At 31.7% G+C, this 16529-nt stretch overlaps 2 protein-coding genes across 2 annotated transcripts in view; both read right to left on the bottom strand.

Annotated features, from left to right (window-relative positions):
• Positions 1-7924, bottom strand: part of LOC149480571 (uncharacterized) — a 91066-nt gene extending 83142 nt beyond the window's left edge. Inside the window, exon 1 of the mRNA XM_089706856.1 lies at positions 7907-7924. Within this exon, the coding sequence (XP_089562982.1) occupies positions 7907-7924 (18 nt within the window). The remainder of the gene's footprint in view (positions 1-7906) is intronic.
• LOC149480569 (uncharacterized) overlaps positions 1-16529 on the bottom strand; it is a 91586-nt gene that overhangs the window by 45166 nt on the left and 29891 nt on the right. The gene's annotated exons all lie outside the window — the stretch shown is intronic.

Raw genomic sequence — 16529 nt, 5'->3', positions numbered from 1 at the left:
CCTAAATTATATCATGTTTATCAATTTTATTTCGATTATCGGTGAAAATATACTTCTTTTATATTTGCAATTGTATTTTAATTTAATAATATGGCAATCAAAGTGAACAATTTGGTGGTTAATAAGTAATTATTGCCAATTAAAACTTTACAGTGTAATTGTTACCATCTGCGATGTAAGGTTTCGGCACATTTTATTATACAATTAATTTATTTTATTGCTTTATAGTTTATAGCGAAATCATTTTCACATATTGAAGTACCTTCCTATAATTTAATTAAGAGTGTAGCAGATATTTTAAACAATGTTTTGTTATTTTTCGAAAGACCTTATTACATTGAATATAAATTAAAGTGTAATGCATTAAATTAAAGTGCACAGATGAAAATAGAAGGATAAAATCCTTCTATTTTCATCTGTGCCGGAAAAACGTGTAATAATAGAGTCAAAATTAGGTCTACGCGCCTGCTACGGAGGTCGTGTAGCGTTAACGATATGTTACTAATCTGGCATATGAACCTGCATTGCTTTATAAAGCTTTTTAATTTTTTCAAAAATTATAAAGCTTTTGAATTTTTTCTTTCTTACAAATGCTACCTATAGGTCGCATTTGTAAGAAATAAAAAATAAATCTTTCTTATATTATGCTTCCTTGCGATCAATCTGAAATTAGTAATAACATTACGGTTGTAGTACGTAACTTAAGTAATTGTTATGTCTCCCGAGTTTTCATTGTATAATTAATTTAATAATAAATTATTATATCCTGAAAAAATAGGCCAAAGCGTAATAACTTTTATATGATAAATGAGATTCATAGCTATTTTTAAAGCTAAAAGATAATACTGACAGACAAACTAGGTCGACTCGTAAAATAATACAGAACCATTGTATGAATAATATTTGTTCTAACCAAAACATTCACTCATGCAGCATCACTGTTTATAATGATTACAAAAATAATTCGTCGTTTCTATTATTTTGCATGGAAACAAGGGGCATAATATATGATAGTAATATTCTCTCGATTGGGTCATAGCTCAATATAACGAGACTTTACGGCTCTCTCTCGGCTCGTAAATTTAGGCGCACTATTCTTTCCTGATAGTGTTCCAAATTTATGCTGCTGATTGTCATACTTTCGATACACTTAAGTGTACTTCATGCGCTCTCATTTGAATCTCTTTAAATTTAACACTGAGTATAATCTGTAGTTTACAAGTCACTATTTCAAGGACTATGTACGTTTACTTATTATTATCAATATCTTTACCTAACCTAACCTAACGTTTCAAAGAAAAAAATAAGTTAAAGTAGAGCGCAGCGGCAGCAGAGCTAGTGGTTCGCCTGATGATAGGCGATCGCCAATCACTACTACCTAATAAAATCTGCAGAGAACACTACAGGCCTGTTTTGCAGATTGCAAAATGATTAATATAAAATAAATAATACGTTTGTTATGAATATAATTTCAGTAGCTAAGTAAAAATAACTATTAAGCCTAAAAATGCTGTATTTATAATATCGTATAATTAGTTGTTGTTAAAGTTTTTATATTTAGTTAAAATTTCCAAGAAAAGATCTCATAATAGTAAGATACAAAATAGGTGTGCTCGCTTAGGACGGGATCGCTTACATAATAAATGTGCTAGTACTCTCCGAGGATTATGACGAGTCTACCGACACCTCAATTGCCTGAACTATTTGGGGTTATTAGAGAAATAGTCTTCGGACAAGCTATGAAAGCTATATTAGATATTGCTTTATTAAATCCGTTAAATTCTAATCACTTCACAGCGAGATAAATTTCTGTTGACATAATTTTCATAAATTTCATCTCACAATTATTTCGGTTGACCTGAATCCAGTTGAGCACAGATTTATTCAATCGTTTATCATGGCGCGAGGTGAGAATCGTATCCATCACGGTAAGTGCAGGACGAATAAATTTGAGCTGATTTACAAGCAAGAATTAAACGTTCGAGAACGGTGGGCAAGTGGAAGAGAATTATGGTCCATATTCCTCATTATGAATGGCACAATTAAAAAATCCCACACGAAGATTTAAAGTCGCATCCATTTGAACGGAGAGTGTCGGTTTTATGCATGAGCTCGCCAGTGCAGGAAAATAAGACTAAAGAATACATGGAATCGTGTTCTAGAGATCCGTGCCAAATAGTCGAGTCAGGTTATAACGGTGCACTTTCATTCACCGCTGTAATGAAAAGTGTGCATATTCATCAATTTCAAAATCTTTTTACTGCAATTTATTCGTGGAAACCTTCATATTAAGGTCACTTGTGAAATTGTATAGGTTAATACGTGGTTTTCATTTATGTAACATCAGTAATAATGCAACTTTTTGATTAGATTGTATAAAAGAAAAACAAGAAGAAACCTATTCATTTATTTTATAAAAAATGTGTAAATTTACTGCCAAAATTAATCAACTTGAATGAGTTACATTTTTTGGTACAGGTTTTACTAAACTTTTCTTCTCAATGGATGCCTTTAGTTTGTATTTGCATCCATTAAATATATCTGTAAAGCTTTCGTTCTTAATTATACTGTTATAAAAAAACATGTTGTTTAATGAACGTAAAAATAGCTGTGTTCAATTTTAACCCTATTAACGTAACAACAAACGTGTTCAGCTGCTTGCTATAGTGTTTATACACGTTATTCCTGTACGATATTGTAGTGCTCCGTCATAATGTCATGACGGCGGCACTTGATCTCAGGAAAAACCGTTATGAGAGTGCTATTTAACTTAATACACGAGAGTGCCTCTCCTCCCTACAAAGTACTATCTAAATAAAAAATGCATACACGATTACTCAATTTTATGAACATACTTAAACGTTCTTAAACCTCGTATACCTTAATAATATTTTCCTACATGCTCCATTCAAAACACATTAGGAAATAGAGAGGCAAGATTGGTACATAATAAGCTGTTACTGCTCATAATTTATGTAAACGAAGCTAAGATGAAAGTTAACATATGTTAAGGCCTGAATTGATTCAAAAAAATTGTCAACTCGAAAAAGCGGGTAGCACTCTCGTAATTCTAACATTATTTTGGCTTGCAAAAAGGCGACATAAAGCTAATCCCTTAGAAATGTTTGCAAAATTAAACGTTGAAAATGCTTTACACAGAAAAAGCGAAATGGCGGCTTAAGATGGCTGCTCAGTAGTGGACGGTATTCATTATGCTAAATTGCTCGATTAAGCGGCATAAGCTGCACCGTTTAAACTATGCCAAGACACTACGATCCAGGTCATGGAATTGGCTATTAGAAAATGGAGTTCCCGCTATATTAAAGTAAATGTCTTCTTAGGTTTAGGGTATTATTTCATACTTTTCTATTGAGTGTTGCTTCGAGATATTTTCTACTTTGTTGTATATTCGGAATTTGGTCCTTTATTCCACTCTTAAATCTATTTTTTTAGCGTTGACAACAAAATATAATACAGTAATTTATTCCGCCCTCATTTCATCCCACAGTGATGATATGAATGTAACAAATAAAAAATCCATATGTAACAAAGCTAATAAAATTTTCAGATCAACAATTTCTATTGGATCTTTTCATAACATAACATGAGCTTCGCAAACAACGTACATTCCATATATGTACCTATATAGAACAAAAATCTCAATATTGGATGTTTATTTTTAAATAGACCGAATAACATCAATATCCTCTTTCATCGACGTTTGACAACAGGAAAAAATGTCAATAACATGCTCTTCAAAGCAAGCACAAAGTATATGTTTGCGATATCTCGTTTGTTGAAAGCATATTCATAATTTATAAATACACATGTCTCATAAGGTTTCTCGATATCAAATTAAAGAAATAAGGAACCGATGTTTTCCATCTTAGTAACAAATGTGATTTTTATGTTTATAATTATTGAGAAAGAAACGGGACATTTATAATATTTTAAATGTTAACTTATTTATAAGGTCCTACAATTTTAACAGTATATATATATAAATTTTAGATTTATGAAATGTATGACTTTCTAATAGTTTCAATGCTTATTGCTTATGCTTACAACAAGAAACATCTTGTTGTTTAATTAATTTAGTGGTAACTAATTTAGTGGTTTCATTCATTTTAATAAGATTTTCATTACTGGAATATTGTTTTTAATAAATGTTGATATTAAAATAAAAGTGTCTCTTTTGTTTAACGCGGCCCTTGTTCCGTAATCTCGCTATTTTCCATTCAATTCACACTGACAAGCCATCGAGGCACGATGCATCGTGAATATATACTTTCATTTTATTTTCATGGCTGAATTCCAACGGATTTTTATCCTGAATGATGCCTGGATAGGGTCCAAGTAAGTTGCGGAATAAACATGACAACGTTCTCTACGGGGAAATTGTAAAATGCGCGGTTACAAAGGATTCGGCTGACGTGGCAGTTTTGATACAAAAAACGCTTGATACTTATGCCACGGGGAACGCTTGATACTTTGGGCCTGGCCCAGATTCGCACAATGTGCCCCTCGACTCATAAAAGAAAATTGTTTTGTTTGGCCCGCTGGATAATTAGCTGTGTAATTACAGTTATTATGTTTTTTATCTTTGCCTGATGTGGGTTCTTACGTTAGTTACGTGATTAAAGTATGAAAAAATACGGAATTATTTGCCGGGAGATAAGTAACAATAGTACGCTTTTAGCTAGGCTGTCTTCTTCATCTTGATTTTAGATATTTTAGATAAGATTTTATATTTTATTACACATGAATATAATTTTACATGTTTCTATTGCGCCTTTATGAAATAAGGCACATAATCCTACTTGTAGGAGATCTTTATTATGCGAAAGGTTGAACCTATGTCAAATGTCAAGATATAATCTTTTTTAAGGAAAATAGGTTTTATTATTTTTACAATAAATTTAATTCTGTTGGAATATCTTCTGAATATTATAGGAAAAGAACGAAATAATAATAAATTATTTAAAGGGACTAACATAAACACTCATGTAATTTTATTATATTTATTTATGTAAAGCATAAAATTCCTATTAGTAACGAATTATTTACGAAGTTCAATAAAGATCAGCCCCGGATAAGTACAATGTTGTGGTTTCCTTACTTGATTAATTAACTACTTTAGATATTTGTAACGTTATTAGCATATCCACCCATGCTTAATTAACATAGAGCTATTTATGTGTATCAAAATAATAAACGACATCTTCTATAATATAAAAATGAATCCCAAAATGTGTTGGTAAGCGCATAACTTGAGAACGGCTGAACCGATTTCGTTAATTCTTTTTTTATTATATTCTTTGAAGTACGAGGATGGTTCTTACGTAGAGAAAACGTTAATATGTACCACGGGCGAAGCCGGGGCGGACTGCTAGTTATTACATAAAATACTTTTGTAGTTTTCCTGTTTTGAAAATATATCACGTGATAGTGAATATTTGTCGTTTTTCTTGTTATTTTATTCAGTAACCTTTCATGAGATGTATGTTATTATACTCATGACACTTTCACCTTACAGAATTCAGACAAGCAGAATTTCCAAAGGATTTCCACGAAACACATTAATTCTTGGAATTATATCGGCTTACTTGTAAAGGTACTTAGCGCCATGCCAACGTTACTTCAGTGGATAACGCAAGTCTGGTGTATTGACGGCGGTAAAGAAATATCCGGCGGAGATTGGCAGTCGAGGTTATTGTGTCGGAAACTTGCTAAACGGATATTAGCCGAGTATCAGCTGAAAGCGGTACGAGCCCTCTGTACACTTCATATTATCGGTGAGACGAAATCGCAAGCAATATTCTGTTTGATATCAAACGAAAGCCTGCTTCAATGATTGTGATGGCGTGTTATGGGAATTGAATAATAAATGTATGTTGTGTTAGACGCTGCGAAGACGTTCGTGATTAGTTTACATTTTCATATTCCTCTTCTCAGTTTATTTTCAAAGACGCGACGGGATATCAGCTCGGCGTACTGAGGTTTTCGAAATTGTGCGTGGGAATTAAGCCTAATGAAAATAAGGATAGGGAATATGGCACACATGGTAGTTTATCTGAAGTACATTAACATACATAATTACACATTTTCATACAATTAAGATAAAACTTGTCTATTATGTTGTTAAAATATGATTAGTCCTCATTTAGGAATATATTGAATTCAAGCACGTAAAATTGAATTATGGACAATACCCATTTATAATATCCATTACATGTTTTAATTTCCATTTAAAATCTTAAAAAAATACCGAATTATAAGTATTTTGTGTTTGTTTTAAGTCAAATTCATCTATCAATTTTATATACCTTTCGATATAAGATAAACAATAGGATGAATAGTTTTTTGTTTCCAAAATCTCTAATACATAGCTTTTATATCTACCTGATCCGATATCTAAGATGATAAGCTTGCGTGCCTCGCGCCTGTGTCAAGGCAAATCCTCTTTTTGAGCAAATCCTTTTATTTTTGATACCAATGTTTTCTAATAACAACAATCTTTTCCTTCCTAGTCTTTGTTTCCTTGTTGTGTGTGTTCAGGATTTCTTTGAAACATTTCTTTTGTAGGTTTATGGTATTGTGATAGACATATGGTGTATTTTTTTATATATTTTTATTTAAGGCCATGATCAAATCAGCAATAATTGTTTTCATTTCATATACCTACCTGCATTACGAATCTACATTAATTAATTAAACGGTAACTATATATGAACGTTTTTCGACAAGATGAATTCCTTTATGTACTGTAAACCTGAAAAGATTTAAAAAGGAACAAAATTTATATTTTAGTAGGTAAGAGAAGAAAGTGATATTACAACAAACATTCCAATAAGCGGTACGTCGGAACGCATTTATTAAGCCGTCCTCGAACGAGCACGCAACCATCAATCCTACGCTTTAGGAAACAAAACTTAGGAGATAGAAAAGAATGTAACCGTTATATCTTTTTATGAAAAATTGGCTCGATATCGTGCGTAATTTGTCACTGAAGACCATGACAGGGCTGAGCGAAACTTCCAAACAGAGGGATTACACGGAAATCTTATGAATAATTAAGAGCCTGCGACAACTTTTATTTAACGCGTACCTTTCTTCGTATAAGTAGGTCATTTCAATCTTATATTCAAAGGAAACACGGAAAGATACTCTACATTTCCCGCATAGTGTGGAAGACTCCATTTGTAATGATCTCTCGCAAATTGTATCCTTTTAAAATGGTAGATAGAAATTGAACTTTTAGCAGCGGAAAACAGTTATTACATTAATGTAAAGTGTTTGCAGAAGCGAAGCAATTAATGATGAGAACAAAGCAGTCCGTTTGCTCTCCAGTTATTGGAATTTGAAAGTAATTTGGGTCAATCAAACACTAATCTAGAATTTATAGAGTAGTGAGTGGTTAAGACTGCGCCGTTTTTTGTATTTATCTTTTATGTTAGTCAATTGTTTTTTTTCGTTCGTATTATTTAGTCATTAAATTAATTTGCATTAATCTTTATAAAGAAACGGTTAATACAACCATTCAAATAAGCTTCTGAAAGGCCTGTTAAGTATTTTTGACCTTGTATTGTGATTTATGCGAGAGGAATGTTCCCCGGTCCCAAACAAATTAAAATTCTATTATAGAACGAAAACAAATACTTCTTAATTATAACAATTTTGGTGTAACAATTATAAAACAACAGCGAACATAATATTGCGGGAATAACAAAATAATTACAAAGTACTTATTTGATTATAAGTACGAAATTATGACCTACATACAAACGTTATTTACACATTTGGCCCAGCGTTAAGTACCTCACACTTTCAAATATTACGTTATGCTTAAATTCTGAGCCCGCCCGTGGTTTCCGATCCCTCGTATTATTTCTACATCACCGCTCACATCGCCCTCAAAGGCCATGTTTACTGACTACACAAATCGATATTCAGGTGACACGATTTATGTGGTATTTATACACCATATTATGCTGTGGGTAAGCACGCAATACGAATTTATTTTTCATTTCGCTTTGACCTAAAATTTTTGAACCCAATCCCTGTAAAGGTGATTAGAATAATTCTATTTATTTAATAAAATATGCTAATGGTGAGTAGGTATATTCGAAATCAATTTTGTTTACTTAATAAGGTTGTACATTTACATACTGCGACCGTTTTTGGTAAACAACTAATGAACTGTTAACTTGTAGTTAATTTTTGAAGGTGTGTGCCGATTTACGCGTATAACCGCGAAATATAACGAAGTTTATTATTTATCGGGACAGCGTGCTGTGGCTTCAGTGGTTTCAATTAATTAAAATTTGAAGCTTTACGTACAATTATAATGAGGTTTAAAAATCTCATTACAGGTTATGAATACCGTTTATGGTAAGGATTATTTTCATATTTAATTTTAAACGCACTAAAATATAGAACCACGAACTTTAATGTGTCTGTATATGTGTGTATAAAGCTTTTTCGAAAAGTTTTCCGAAGATTAGGCAAATAAAGTAATAAAATTAATAAGTACTAAAGTTTATAAAATTAATTAATTTATCTATACTTCCCTATTACTTAATATTTATTTATCTAGATATACTTGCCAAATATGTTTGGTGTTAAAAATATCTTCCCACTGTGGTCGGTAAGGCACTAAGTAAACCGCAGTACCTACGCTCCTATTGGTAGAGTTTAAATTACCGTATAATACCAATACAATAAAATTTTATTCCTTTATGCACCACACTATGTTTTTTAAATAGAACCGTTAGGTATTTAAGTGACTAAGATCCTTTAAAAAAGAGCCGTATTTTAATTTCTGTAACAACAATTTACGATATTTTCATCGTCTAATCATTATAAATGTTATATTTATACGCTGAATAAAAAATATATCGTATAAAAACAAACGCAAATATTACTCGTTAGCCGATCGTAATCGACATATTTTTAATATTAAAACATTCGTTTGTGCATCGGTTATTAAAATCGTGTGGCGCTGCGCGTTTAATTTGAGCTCGAATAAAAATGTAATTTTCGGCTCTATTTGATAAATAACGAGTCTCCATCAAAAAGTTTATTGCGGAAGAAGGTTATTGTGTATATTATAAATTTAATTATATAGCTTTTATAGTTTGATCTTTTCAATGCCTAATCTACATAATAAAAATAATAAGTGTGTGTTGTTGGTTTTTCCTTAAGTAGGAGTAATTAGTTCTAGAGGGCGACTTAATCTAGTTATAAAGTTCTTTTTTAATTTCCTATTTCTAATACAAAAAAAGGAGAGGAACAGCAGTTTAAAAACTTTCAATAGAAAAATAAACGCAATCTAGATATGCAGAAATAAATAATACCGATAGGTTATTACGCCTTCTTACTACTTTATTCCATCTGTGAGAAAGAAAATATTAAATGCGTTCAAGTAAACCGACAATACAAACATGTATGTAGTGAGCAGACAGAATGAATAAACAAAACAAAATACACCCTTCGCCAATAGGAGATGACAAACAAAAATATGTAAAGGGGAACAGATCCCCTAAATGGATTGTCTGATCTCCTATAAGTCCATCTTTTTATGTTTCAGTAAATCTCAAAAAATAAGCAACGTACAAGGACGCTACATGAATATTGATCATAAGACTGTTTACAATAGACCAGATGGATGCTGCGAGCGGACCTCAGAGGCCGAGCGCTCAGATAATTGATATTCAGTAAATATTGACGGATACAATAAACTGAAAATTGAGTTTTCAAAACCAGACTAAATTAATTTGCAACTTCATAACAGCGTCGCGCCGAGTGAAATTTTTATTAAAAACAAATCCAGATTGTGCAAATTTACGTACCTATAATGCTAAACAAAATTACATTTCTGAGTTAGTTATCCTTTAAGTAATGAGTTGGAGCCTCCCTCACGTTCTCGTTTTATTAAAAACGTGGACATGGTCAGTCCATAATTAACGATATTTTTTCCATTAGGTACACAGAAAACATCAGAAGGTGAAAATGTGGAACATAATATCTATCGACTCACACAATGTTACGTCTATTTCAGAGAGATTAAATTCACTAGGTACGTCGTTAATTTAACGAAGTTTTTGAATAAGGTTATCAAAATTACAGGAGCACTAAAACGTATAGTTTATCCTCTTACATGATAAAATTACATGTTCAAAATAATTGTTCAATTGTTATCCAACGTGCAGTAAAAGGAAGCTCTATTATAAAGCACAGGATAATAATTATGCAAATAGTCCGTAATTAGGGACACGAGTATCGTGGCGTTTTTATAAAATTTATTATAAAAGAGTTGGCCCGTTTGTGTCGCGCGAGTTAAAAGTAAGTTTGCTGAAAAATTAGCTAAAACTTTAGCTATAAAATTCATTATTTTCCAGCTAACCGACCGAGAAAAGCCGCTTGATCTGGCTATAAAGTAACTTGGCAACGATGTAGATGGTAGAACCAGCTTTACTTTATTTTTGACCTCAATTTTCTTAACCAGGTTAGAAATTACTGTGGCCTAAATTACATCGAGGTAACATCAACAGGAAGTTGCTAAGTTTTAACTGGCATTCATTCAATAATTCTAAGCATCATTTTTTTGCTAACGTTTTTGAGGTTAAATTGTGTTGAAGAGTATTTCAGATTATATAAGCTAAATAAAAATAGTAGACTCGTGTTAGATTTCATCCCCACGTGCGCGTTCCGGCACAACGATCTGCTTTTATTCTTTAAACCACTTATTTTTCTTGCTGTGACTTCGCAAGCGAGATTTCAATTAAACTTTTTGTGCTATTTTCACGAAGTAGAAATTAAAACATCGACGTATAAATGAACGTTGTGGTTTGGAGAGGTAATTATGATTTCGTTAGAAGTAATAATTGGACTGAAAATTGTTTTTTTTTTACAAGTTTTCCAGTTTCTTTGTATTATTATTGTACTTATTGAATTAATATCTGTATTTAAAATATAATCGATGAATGGTTGAATGAACATTTTGTCTGTATTCAAAATTAAGAAGTGAATTTCGGTTCGATATTTACTTAGGCTTCCGCAGTAATAACTTGCATTATAGGGCTGAGATAATGAATTTGGCAAGAGCTTCGGTAAACGCCATTTTACGGGCGCTAGCTTGTACAATAGGCTGTATTGTTGGCGCGTTTAACTTTGAAAATAATGCAGGTTTCTGCTAGATATTGGAACGTTATAGACATTTTGTTAGGCATTATGCTTTCCGGTATTGTTAAAAGTATATTTTAAACTTCGAATTATCAATTTTAATTTAATTAAGATCGATATTAAATTATTATTATAAAAGCTCTATCATTTAGATGATAATGTTGGCGGCATTTTCGTGTTTCACATGCTGATATTAAATACACAAAATAATAATATTTAAATGTAACCTATCGTCTCATCGGCAAGGTATTATTTAATCAAAAATTACTAACTATACCTACAAATAAAATTTTACTTGACTTTTTTTTATAAAATTCGTTAAATTGGCTGGTGGTTTTCTGTATGCCGATGCAACGAAGTAATAAATCCTATTTTGTAACTACAGCCATCTGCGATTAAACTTAAGCCACTGTTGAATTCCAAATTTCGAAATTTCTAAGTTAGGAGAACAATTCACAGATACAATTAAAGTCAGATCCACAGACAAGACACACTCACTAAACGTAATTAATATTAGTTTTTGCATTGCAAATGCATTGCTATGTTTTGGAATTTTATATGTCTGTATAACTTATTAATACGTTTTTATTATTTAGTAATCACTAATCTGTAACTTTCAATACAGTGAGTAATATATTGTGAGTTTTCAGCATAATTATATAAGAAATTTTTGGGAGCTGATGGCTGAACTTCTTTTGATTGCCTGTATAGTGTAAACTTACATGGTGATGCAAATGCCTATAGGTATGTATAATGTATATGTATCTATGCATGTATGTATCCCAAACATTGTATACCTACAATAACAATCATTTGAAAGTAAATATCAAGTATATAGTATTCATTATAATATAACTAGATTTATTCCAATATCATACAAAGAAGTTACTTGATATTGCTGTTGCAGCGAAAAGTGTACCATTGTCTTAAATTATTTAGAATTACACTTTGTCGCATTTACACGTCAAACCTTGTTCTGTACATCTCATACTCTTTGTGGTATGCAAATGTGTCAAGACACTTAACATACAAAGTATATGCGACAAAATGGAGGAAAGTTATAACTTTATATGAGTAGTCTCCTAATATTGTGAATAATAAAAGGAGACGAGACATCGCAACCTGGTTATAAGTTATACTGAGTCAGTATAAGACTTTGAATGAAAACGATTCGAGTTTACCTCTGTAGACGTATTATTGTTTTTTCATATGCTGGTAATATGAATGAAAACATTACAGTTATCTAAGAGAAGCTTTCAAATGATTTCCTTTTGTACTAGTTCTTTATTTTGATTCACATGAATATTTACTATTTTAATTTGTGACTTTAACGTAAGTATAAACTTTGCTCATAATTGTGTAACATCTGCTGACTTTGTTTTTCACATTAATAAGAAAACTCAACGTCTCATAATAATCTTTTACGTATGTATGTTGTATCAACCAAACCACAATGGTATTAGGTATAGAAAGTTATGGAACTCCAATCTCCATTGATCTGACAGAAATATGATATCGCATCGTCGTGAATATATTGCAGATATGTATAATAAGTACCTACTGCAAGCGAATTGTATTATAACCAATTTGGCTATCAGTATAATATAGAAAATAAAATTTATTAAAGGATTATGTTCTTATCTTTCCTAAATTAAAACTTCATGTTTCAGTTTACGTAGCATACATATTTTTACTGCGTGAACTTCGCTGTGGCTAACTTAATAAGTATGTAAATAGTCTTGAGCGCTCATAATACACTAAATAATCTATGAGAATAACATGTGTATATATTCTTGTAGTGACATACCCCATTATTTAAGGTACATCTTGGTTCGTAATAGATACAGCTCATCAATTAAATTTCAATTGCACCTATATTAATGCCAAAGTGCACTGTAGTTAACCAGTAATAATTACCAGGTAATTGCTCGGATGAACGATGTATTCACGATGTAAGGATTGTGAAATGACAAAACCTAGAAAAAGATTTATCGGAGCAGACAAACAGACTCGAATCCGTCTCAATTATCAAGACAGGCCATCTGTCAATCCAGGCCTCAGAGGAGTAATTCGTTACCAATATTGTTGAGAAAAAATGTATTTTTCTTCAAGGCGCATTCTGCTGATGGACTTTGTATAAGTAAAAACAAAATTTTTAAACTTCGATCTGAATTTATTTCTTTTCAATTATATTAAACTCGATAAATGAAGTTTTAATATCAGGAAATCGCACAGCTAGGATATTAGATATCACTGACGCAAATAAAAAGCAAGTTTGAAGGGCTTCATTCGAATGAAATCCATAGCAACCCTTCTATACCTTTTAACCAGTCGATAGTTATGAGCTGGCTTGAACGAAATCTTTTTTACCCGCAACATATTTCTTATCATACCAATAAATAATTTAGGACGGTCGAGGGACCGCAAAAAGTGTTACTCGAGTGACCATAACTTAGGAAATTTAATCATGAAGGGGATAAGTTGGCGCGAGTCGGCGCCTCTAAGCCCCACACTGTGGTTACAACGTGCCTAGACTTGCAGAAGCTATGTCTAACGGGTTTGGCAGTACTTTGAAGTAACATAAGTTGTGCTTGTGCTCTACATTCTGGATTCGAACTCGGTAAATACACTAGTTTTGTTACGAGCACGTGCATTGTTGAGCATAACTCAAAATTGAACTTGTGTCGTATCGTTTTCAAGATTTAACTTGACCAATCTTATCCACTGACTATTCAAGTATATTTTACTGAATTTTTATCACTGAACAATTTTTTTGAAACATGTAATCTCTATACGAAAATTTCTATCTATGGCGAGTGTAAAATTGTAAGATAAGCTTTAATGAAATTTTAAAAACTGTTCCTCCCTGACAGTAAATTTCCAAGAATAATGGCGCGGTATGTGAGTTAAATTGCAGGTGTTTCCTCCTTCAGCTACCAGTTTCCAGAACCACGGTATATTGTGCAGCTCACATCGTAAATAATACCTAGTTTTATGACTCCAGGCTCACCTTACTAAGTTTAGCAATCGAAATGGCTTCAGTTTTACGATCATTTCACGAAATCTTTCGATTTACGTTCAAAGGACACGAGTTTTATATTGCAATTTGTTCGTGTGACATTTTATGTGCGTAACTTCTATCGTTTTAATTTGCACAGATTACACGGCTATAAAAGTTTTGTAGGGTTATCCATCAACTCAATCGAAGGAAAAAATATTCCTTGCTTTTTACTCTATCACTTTTATACTTTATAGCTCTATTTTGAAGTTAACATTCGAGTTTAATTAAAACCCTTATATTTATTTGGATTTAATATTTTAGTATATGCCACATGAGATCTTTAGATAACACTATACTATAAAATTATATACAATATATTTTATTTTCATGAAAACACTGATAGCACATTTTATTTAAACTTGAGAGAGTAATTTATGAGTACAAGGTCAGGAGTAAATTCGTGCGGCGGCATAAGTAAATTCATCGTGCACTCAGAAAATTGTTTACAAAATCGACCCTTATTTGCGATTCCTTTTTTTATTCATTCACAAGATTGATAAGAATAATTATTTTAATAACTTCTTATATTTTTATAGAATCTTTGAGAATCTAAGGACTGTCTCAGTCTAAAGTTGTCCAACAATTAGTATTGAATTTTAAGTAGTGTATTATAGGTACACTATATTTCACACAGATGATGGTTTAGAATCGCATCTTTTCACATTTGTTATAATCTTCCTATTTCAATGTACAAGAACAATCCATGATTTCAAAGGAAATGCCAGGAAGTAATATCTGGGAATATTAATTAATTCAGTATCTCGACAGTTCGAGGTGTGAGACGCTTTAAATTGCTCCGCGTTCCTTAAATCTCCTTCGCTATTAATTTAAGACGTGTGTTGTACAAGATGTATCAAATCATTTGTAGTATTGGTATCAATTTATAAGGTACTTTATATTTAAAACAACATGTACAAGGATATTGAAATAAATCGGGAGACTTTTAACTTTAACTATAAAACTAATCAATATTCAATAGTCTACCCAAGAAAGCGAAATAGAGAATTTAAAAAAGTATTTATAGATGTCTTTTGATATTGAAATGTAAATATGCTTTACGTGTGATATTCAGTTATGTATTCAGGAAGTGGTGATTTCCCTGGTGCAAGCGTTGTGGCATATGGTCCAAAATCTCATCAAAATATTGTAACACTTACACTAGTAAATATTGATTTGATTATTTGATTTTTGCAGATAAAAGAATAAATGCGTTGCTGCTTATCTATATACATTATACATATAATAAATCTGTAGAAGGGTCAATTCTGTACATTGAAAATATTGAAAAAATAAATAGCAGGGGGTGTTACTGGATCGATACCAAACCCAAATATGTGATTAAAAAAATTTTTGTCTGTCTGTCTGTCTGTCTGTCTGTCTGTCTGTCTGTCTGTATGTGAAGACATCACGTGAAAACTAACGGTTCGATTTCAATGAAACTTGGTATAATTATACCTTATTATCCTGGGCGTAAAATAGGATACTTTTTATCCTGAAAAAATACGAAGAAAAAAAATAATCTTAATTTTTCAGTTTTATCCATAGACGTTGTTCTGTAGAACAGCGAACACACGTTGGGTATTATTATAGGCCTAGCCGTATTTGAGTCCAATAGATATTTATAAGATGATATTGTCAGAGTTCCTCAAAATGGAGAAATAAACCATCCACGCGAAGACCGACATCCGCGCGGACGGAGTCGCGGGCGGAAGCTAGTATTGAATAGAATGAATAAATAATAGTACTTCATATCATAATAAGAAATTATACACGCATAGTAACAATAGTTTAACAAAAGACGTTAAACATATTACAATTGTTAACCATATCCACGCGGTTCCACGAACTACTAGCTGAAATAATTGTATTAAAGCGAAATGACAATTTAATAATAATTATAATCAGTTACTAAAATTTAATGTTTCGTAGAATTGTTTGATTAAGTTTGTTCGGAGGAACGAGGGCGATGTATTTCTTGATTTTACTCCGCCTCAGGCCGTTTGTGAACTTGTTATTTCTGAAGACAAATTTGATACTTGCCTTTGTATAAGCCCGTGTTTTACTTTGTTTAAAACGTAATATTATAAATGATTCGAGTCTTTATAAAGAACATTTCAATGTATATTTTTAAAAAGCTTCGATAGTTTTAGGATATCTAATTTTATGTTAAATTCTATAGTTTTATAAAAGGTAGGTTGAATTGGGTATTGAATCTCAGGATTTCCTGAAATTATATCCTGATTTATAACACCAAATCCAAAAATCAATCCATAATAATAGATTA

Source organism: Colias philodice, chromosome 18 (assembly GCF_061535455.1).
Source record: "Colias philodice isolate Cphi_HAF_F1 chromosome 18, ilColPhil1 Martin Lab GWU primary, whole genome shotgun sequence".
Classification (NCBI taxonomy): Eukaryota; Metazoa; Arthropoda; class Insecta; order Lepidoptera; family Pieridae; genus Colias; species Colias philodice.
The sequence above is the reverse complement of the archived record's forward strand: the minus strand, read 5'-3'. Positions and strand labels throughout refer to the sequence as shown.